Below are 7,890 nucleotides of genomic sequence, written 5' to 3' on the forward strand. Positions count from 1 at the left end.
GTGGCGTGTTCTCAGAACCGGGAGGGTCCAGGTGCGTGCGTGTGTGTGTGTGTGTGTGTGTGTGTGTGTGTGTGTGTGTGTGTGTTCAGACACCATCCGGGCCGCTTGCACAATGGCATCCTTAAGCGAAGTGCCTGCGAGTGGCGCAGCTCGGAAAACACACATGCACACGGGCGAGCAGACATGCGGGCGGGGCTGCTGGCGGCGCGGTCCGGGCGGGTCCGCACACAGGAGCGCGCGGGCGGGGTGCGGGGTGCTGGGTGCGGGGTGCTGGGTGCGGGCGGAGTTGGGGGCGGACCAGCCCGCACTGCGCGTCCCCCTCCGGCCGCGGGGCGTGCGGCTGCGCCCGGGTGTCACGGCGCGCATGGTGTGAGCCGGGCCTGGACGCGCGTGTCACGGCTTAAAAATAGCTGCTCCGGGGCCCAGCGGTCGTGCCCAGGCGGCCGAGACGACGGCGCCAACCAGGGAGCCATGGCCCAGGGGCTGCGGGCGCCTGCGATCGGCCTCCGGGACTGAGACCCCGCGGCTCGGAGAGGTAGAGGGGTGCCTGCGGGGGGGCTGGGGGGGGGGGGCGAGGAGGGTGTTGCCTTCCCAGCGGGGCTGTGGGGAGGGTGGGGGCGCCCTCCCGGGCTCCCTCCCGCGCCCTCCGCCTCCGGGCTGGCTGGGTGGCAAGGGCTGGGCGACAGCCATGAACCTGTTACCACAGCGGAGGGAGTTGGGGGGAGGGGGAGGGGGATGGCGCAGACGAGGCCCCTGGAAGCCTGCGGATGGGGTTGCAGAATGCAGAGAGAGGTACCCCGAGACAGAAGGGGACTTCTGTGCCCCCCACCCCCCCAGGAGAAAGAGAGTCCCCTGGATGGGACTTCTTGTTACCGTGCAGCATCCCACGGGCAGCAGGTCTGCTTCCAGGGGGGTGGGGGTAAAGACATGGCTCCTCAGGCCTGAGGGCACAGGTGGATGGTGATGGCGGCGGCTGTAGAATTGTGCTTTGGTGCTCTGACTCAGACACTGGGAAAATGCCTCCCTGCACACCCCCAATCCAGGCGCCCCTCACCACTCCCCATCCTAATGCCCCCCTCCTTCCGCCCTGGAAGTGCGTGGTCTGCGGCCCAGGAGAGAGAGGAGAACGGTGGGAGGACGCCCTGCTGAGGGCTCTGGGGCTGAAGGCAGGGAGAGGGCGGGAGAGGGAGCCTTCACACCCACCTCCCTGCCTGTTCAGACACAATCAGGGTCCCCATGGGAAAGGAGGGGTAGGGAAGGCTCCTGCCACAAGGTCCCAAGTCTCCAAGGCTGGCCATGCCAGCCTGAAGCTCAACACATGGTCCCCCTTTCAAAGGCCAGCTGTCCAGAGCGAGGCAGAGGCAGAGCCCATGGCCCTGGGAGGTCATTCCAGCCTGGGAGCCCCTCCCCTCACCCCTCTTGCCCAGCAGGATCCCTCATTATCTCCTTTCCTCCCACTTCTCCCATCTCCTACCCTCATCCCTCCTCTCCCCCCCTCCCAAACACACACACACACACACACACACACACACACACACACAGTACGCCAGTCCTGCTTCAGCTCAGAAATCCTCACAGTAGGGATGAGGTTTAATCTATGCTGATCAGAGGAGGGTGGTTTGATTGGTGTGCACACAGATTGGCGCCCTCTCCTGTGGGCTCAGGCATTCAGCAGGTATTCTTCCAACTTACACTCCCCTCTATTGCTATTCCCACTCACCCCATGCCCCCAACAGGCACATCCATGCAGGCTTATCTCTGAGTCAGTGGGAGGGTGGGCATGGGTTAACGCAGCCCATCTGGTGGGAGGGGGGGTGGGTAGGAGAAGGAGAAGACTTGACATATGTCAGGGCCCCAGCTGCCTCCATGGTCTTCCTGCCGATTCTCCCTGGATGGAGACAGCCACCTCACCTCCCATCCCAGCCTCTCTGGCTGTAGCCCCAGGCAGATGAACCCGGATGTGGGCTGGCAAGAGCTCTGGCATGGGCACTGCCACCAAAACACCACGTGTGTGGGGTGGGGGCAGTGGGGGTGGGGCGCTGGAGCAGAAGCGGGCAGCTGGGCAGCTCCCTCTCCCTGTAAACAAGGACATGTGACTCTCCCCCCTACTTGTGTGGCAGAAGCAAAAGAGCAGAGAGATCAGAGCTGCCGCAGCTGAAAGATAGGAGAATCCCAGAGCCCTGCCAGGGCCAGTCTTCTCTGCCCTCCCTGGAGAATCCGCTCTCCAGGGCCCAGCCCTGTTGGCAGGAGGGGAAGCCGCTGCCCTGGACTCACTCAGGTGTGTTTCCCTTCCCTTCCTCCTCCAGCAACAGCTACCTGGAGACTGAGCCGGCTCCCGCAGGCAGCGCTGCGGTTCCTGCTAAAATGTGTCCCGGGAACTGGCTCTGGGCCTCCATGACGTTCATGGCCCGCTTCTCCCGGAGTAGCTCCAGGTCTCCCGTCCGCACCAGAGGGGCCTTGGAGGAGATGCCCGCTGTCCGACATCCCTTCCTCAACGTCTTCGAGTTAGAGAGGCTTCTCTACACGGGCAAGACAGCCTGCAACCATGCCGACGAGGTCTGGCCCGGCCTCTACCTCGGAGACCAGTATGTACCCAGCAAACGGGGGCCAAGGCCGTGTGTGTGTGTGTGTGTGTGTGTGTGTGTGTGTGTGAAGGAAGAAAGGAGAAGGGTGGCAGACAGGCAGTGAGTTCCATTGTGGGTTCCAGATTGAGGTTCAAGGGGTGGGAATGTGTGGACATGGAATGGAGGTTCCAGGGTTTGGGGGTGGGCAGGATTGTTGATCTACCCAACTCTGGTCAGAAAGACTGTCATTTATTTAGCACAATTTTTACTCTTTTGTTTTGTTTTGTTTTGTTTTTTGTTTTTAATCTTTATTTTAGTAGTGAGAATATTTTTTCCATTGATTTTTTAAAAATATACTTTTATTGAGAGGAGCTGAAACCAGTTTGGCTCATTGGATAGAGCATCAGTCTGCAGACTGAAGGGTCCCGGGTTCGATTCCGGTCAAGGGCATGTACATTGGTTGCAAGCACTTCCCCAATAGGGGATGTGCAGGAGGCAGCTGGTTGATGTTTCTCTCTCATCGATGTTTCTAGATCTCTATCCCTCTCCCTTCCCTTCTGTAAAAAATCAATAAAATATATTTAAAAAAAAAAAAGAAAGAAAGAAAGAGAGGAAGGGGGAGGGTTACAGAAATGGAAACATCAATGATGAGAGAGAATCATTGATTGGTTGCTGCATGCCCCACATTGGGGATCAAGCACACGACCTGAGCATGTGCCCTGACCAGGAATCGAACCATAATTTCCTGGTTCATAAGTTGATGCTCAACCACTGAGCCCTGCCGACTGGGTTCCATTGATTTTTTAAAGAAAGTGGAAAGAAGGGTCGAGGGGGAGAGAGAGAGAGAGAGAGACATCAATGTGAGAGAGGCACATGGATTTGTTGCCTCCCAGGCATGCCGCAACCCAAGAGTGGGGGTTGGACCAACACAACCCAGGTAGTGCCCTGGACCGGAATGGAACCTGTGACCCTCTGGTGCACAGGCCAATGCTCTACCACTAAGCCACGTCGACCAGGGTGCAAGATTTATTATTGAAGGCTCTGTGCTGGGTATAACAGATGACTTATCTGCCTTCCGTCTATTATGCTGCAACGTGGGGCTAAGGAGGGAAGTGCATCAGAGGAAAAATAGTCCGCTTCTCTCTCTCCAGGGCTCTGTAGCATACAAGGAGTTTTTCACATGCATTTTCTCTCTTAATCTTCACAACAGCCTGTGAGGTAGGTACCACTATCCCCAGGTTACAGATGAGGAAACTGGAGCTCAGAGAAGTTGTGACTGGCCCAAGGTCACACAGGTCGTAAGTAGCAGAGCCAGGACTTGGAGGTTTCAGTTCAGTGCTCTTTCTCCTTGAGAAGTTTGCACTGGAAGGGGCATCTGCCCTAAGATACGGCCATGTTGCCTGAGAGGCGTCTGCCACTAAGTGGAGGGGTATGGGCCACGTGAACACCTAAAGGTGACGTCATAAAGCAGGGTAAATGTGAGCATGAAATAATGGGCAAAAAAGGATTCTGGTTGTCAAAGAGAAAACAAAGTAACAGGGGAGCCGGGTGTGGGAGCAAGGGCCAGAGTCACATCATCTCAAGGTTAGGGGGGATGGTAAAAGGGAGCTGGTCCAAACTGATGGCCCATCTGATGTCCCAATCCCTCTGTTGCATCCATGCCCACACACTTACCTCCTCTCTCGACTTCAATAGCCTGGTGACAGGAGAATTATTCTCTCTGAGGGTCCTCGCATCTTGCATTCCCCTTCAGCAAGATTCCACCATTAGTATAGACTTCTTGCATGGAGTTCAGATCCAGTAAATCCTTCCTCCAGATCAAGTAAAATCCCCCATGCTCAAAGCTCTCCTCAATGTTTTATTATGGCTTTTGTTTACCTACCCACTTAGTCTCTTCTTCTCTGGGCAAAACCTTCCCAGGGCAAGACTCCAGGTCATTGCTTATCTTCGTTCCTCCCTTCTGGGCCATCAGTAAACAGAGTGGAGGCCTCGGGCCAACGACATTAGCTCCACAGTGGGCAGGGCACAGACCAGGGACTCGACCCCACAGCCTCGCTTCCCCACCCTTCCTCTAACCTCTACTCAATGCAGGGACATAGCTAACAACCACCGTGAGCTGCGTCGCCTGGGCATCACCCACGTCCTCAATGCCTCACACAGCAGGTGGCGAGGCACACATGAGGCCTACGAGGGGCTGGGCATCCGCTACCTGGGTGTCGAGGCCCATGACTCGCCAGCCTTTGACATGAGCATCCACTTCCAGACAGCTGCCGACTTCATCCACCGGGCGCTGAGCCTGCCTGGAGGTAGGAGGGGCAGCAGGGAGAGGAGGGACAGTGGACATTGAATTGGGGGAAAGCCAGATGGTCCTGGTGTGGGGGAGAGAGAGATTTTAATGACATGGCAAAATTCCCTGGATATGATATGAAGTAAAACATGCTGTCAGCCATTTAAGAAAAAAAAAAAAAAATACATGGCTGCCCTAGCTGGTTTTGCTAAGTGGATAGAGCGTCCGCCTGTGGACAGAAGGGTCTCAGGTTCAATTCCAGCCAGGGCACATCCCCGGGTTGTGAGCTCAATTCCCAGTAGGGGGTGTGTGCAGGAGGCAGCTGATCAATGATTCTCTCTTATCATTGATGTTTCTATCTCTCTCTCCCTCTCCCTTTCTAAAATCAATAAAATATATTTGTAAATAAATAAAATAAAAATGCATGGTGTTTGATTCGGCAGCACATATACTAAAATTGGAAGATACAGAGGAGATTAGCATGGCCCCTGCACAAGGTTGACATGCAAATTCGTGAAGCGATCCATATTTAAAATAATAAAATAAAAAATACATGAAATAATGTAAAGATGTAAAAAAAAAAAAAAAGGGGGGGGGGGGAGAAATGAATCCAAAATGTTAAGAGAGTGGCAAGTCGCACCGAGGTGGTAGTATTAAGGGTGATATATTTCCATATTTTTTTTCCTTTATATATTTCTAGACTTTCCGATTCTACTTTGAGCATGTCTTGCTTTAGTGATCAGACAAAAAAAAGTGTATAAAATATATTAAACACCCCACACAAAAAAATGTTGATAGAAACAGCAAGATGGAAGGTGGGGAGATGGAGGAGCGACCAGGTCAGACTCAGGGTGTTTCCCAGGATGAGCTCAGCAGTATCAGCTGAGGCTCCACTTTGCACAGAGCTGGGTTTGCATTATTTATGAGAGTCTCTCCGTTGAGCCCTCTCTGGCTTTATGGATGCTGACCTGCTGCCTGTTCTTCGTATCATTCAATCTAGAGAATTTGCTGGGGAATCTGCATTCTTTTTTTTTTAAAATATGTTTTTATTGATTTCAGAGAGAGAAGGGAAAAGGGAGAGAGAGAGAAAGAGAGAAACAGAGAGAGAGAGAGAGAGAGAGAGAGAGAGAGAGAGAGAGAGAGAAGAAACATCAATGATGAAAGAGAATCATCCATCAGCTGCCTTCTGCATGCCTCCCACTGGGGATTGAACCTGAAACCCGAGCATGTGCCCTGACTGGGAATCAAACCATGACTCCTGTTTTGTAGGTTGATGCTTAACCACTGGACAACACTGGCCAGGCGGGATCTGCATTCTTACCACCACTCATCTGCACCTCATTCTGTCTTCACACACCTCTGTCACATCTCCCTCCTCACACTCTGCATAGCCCTCTCCCTAGCCTCCTCCACCCCTCCACCTCCCCACCTCAAACAGTGCCACAGCCGCCTCTGTGTCTGTCCTCACAGGGAAGATCCTGGTGCACTGTGCCGTGGGAGTGAGCCGATCCGCCACGCTGGTGCTGGCCTACCTCATGCTGTACCACCACCTCACCCTCGTGGAGGCCATCAAGAAAGTCAAGGACCACCGAGGCATCATCCCCAACCGGGGCTTCTTGAGACAGCTCCTGGCCCTGGACCGCAGGCTGCGGCAGGGTCTGGAGGCCTGAGGGGTGGGGCAGGGAGTTCGGGCCAGGCGCGTGGGTCCCTGGCTCCCAGCTGGAGAGAGGGGGCCCAGTGACAGGTATGGGGAGGCCCAGAGACCCCATCCTCTCCTATAGGCAGGAGAGCGAGAGGGCTGGAGCGTGGTCCCACCATTGCTGTTTGTCTTGATGGGGTGGGGAGTGAGGGCCAGGGTGTGATGGATACCCAGGAGGGAGCAGCTAGGCTGTAGGCAGGAGTTGGTCCTGGGATTCAGACCCCTATTGGATTCTGAATCCAACTGGTGCCCCCAGTGACTCAGAGCCCCTTCCCCCTCCCCTTTGTGCCCTGGTGTTCCCCTTTCTCCTTTGTCAAAACAAAAGGGTCCTCTCTGGTGCAGGGAATCTGAATGTGATGGCACAGGGCTCCGTGGAGATGGTGGTGTGGAGACAGCCGGTGAAGAGGTGGCATGGAAAACTGTGACACCCGAGGGGGGAAATCACAGACGTGTTACTCCAAGCACAGAAGAGGAGGTGTGGGAGGGTTGGCACTGTGCCCACGGGAGCTGACTGTGGCCCAGGACCACAGAGGTGCATGACTGGGAGCCTTTCGATGATCGCTCGCAAGTGTTGGAGGGAAAATAAAGATGGTATACAAGAAGAGAGCCTCCTGAAGTCATTGACAGCTTGTTTGAGCCCTGTGCCTCTCCGCTGAGAACCCAGCCTTGCTGGGGCAGCAGCAGTTCTTGACTCCCTCACATTGGTCACAAGACTCCCCCTAGCCTGTGAGCCTCCACCCCGCAGTTCTTAGAGGTTTTTCTCAAGTCCAGTTTCACACTTCAGCTTAGTGAGATTTTGAATTGTTATTTCCAGCTGTGTCCACACAGGGGCAGCAGAGGACCAAAAACTTCAGGTTTGCAACCATTTTTACACACACACACACACACACATCATCTCCTAAGTTTAAAATACTGTTCACAAGCTCGAGTGTGTAGGAAATAGAACTTCATTCTCAAAAGTCAACCTGGTTTCTATAGCAGGTCCCCACTAGGATCGGATAGCAGAATATGATCTTAAACCAAATCCCAGCCTAAATCCTTCCTTCAGATTTTTTGTTTTCCTGTTGCCAAGGAACAGGAGGAGGGAGGAGATGTTACTTAATTGCTTCCTCTTCTAATCTTTCTAGGTTTGCCTAAGAGAAGCAGGATCCTTAGTAAACTTAATTCGACTCGACAACCAGGGAGAAAAGGATGGTCACTGTTATCCCAAGGGCCAAACTGCCAGCTACCATCTCCCTCCTTTTAAAAAAGGCGTGTTCACAGCACAGAATGTCTGCCTAAAAGGGAGAAAGGGATGGGATGGGAGAGGAAGAGGAAAATATAGCAAAAACCTAAATATC

General features: G+C 54.0%; 1 protein-coding gene and 1 non-coding gene across 5 annotated transcripts; both read left to right on the plus strand.

Annotated features, from left to right (window-relative positions):
* The first annotated feature begins 298 nt into the window (after positions 1-298).
* DUSP26 (dual specificity phosphatase 26) lies at positions 299-7,128 on the plus strand. Of its 4 annotated transcripts, none has more exons than XM_036454722.2 (4): positions 299-535; positions 2,307-2,585; positions 4,656-4,870; positions 6,322-7,128. In XM_036454722.2, the coding sequence occupies exons 2-4, from the start codon at positions 2,365-2,367 to the stop codon at positions 6,519-6,521; spliced, it is 636 nt and encodes a 211-aa protein (XP_036310615.1). In that variant the 5' UTR covers positions 299-535; positions 2,307-2,364; the 3' UTR covers positions 6,522-7,128. The 4 variants fall into 4 exon arrangements, with proteins under 4 accessions (XP_036310615.1, XP_036310616.1, XP_045444842.1 ...); XM_036454723.2 differs by having other exon boundaries at positions 2,313-2,585; XM_045588886.1 differs by lacking the exon at positions 299-535 and adding an exon at positions 2,134-2,278 and having other exon boundaries at positions 2,427-2,585.
* Positions 5,279-5,384, plus strand: LOC118730956. Its single transcript, XR_004991683.1, has one exon. It is a non-coding gene; the product is annotated as a U6 spliceosomal RNA (small nuclear RNA).
* Positions 7,129-7,890: the final 762 nt, after the last annotated feature.

The sequence above is a fragment of the Pipistrellus kuhlii genome, unplaced genomic scaffold (assembly GCF_014108245.1).
Source record: "Pipistrellus kuhlii isolate mPipKuh1 unplaced genomic scaffold, mPipKuh1.p scaffold_m20_p_3, whole genome shotgun sequence".
NCBI lineage: Eukaryota > Metazoa > Chordata > Mammalia > Chiroptera > Vespertilionidae > Pipistrellus > Pipistrellus kuhlii.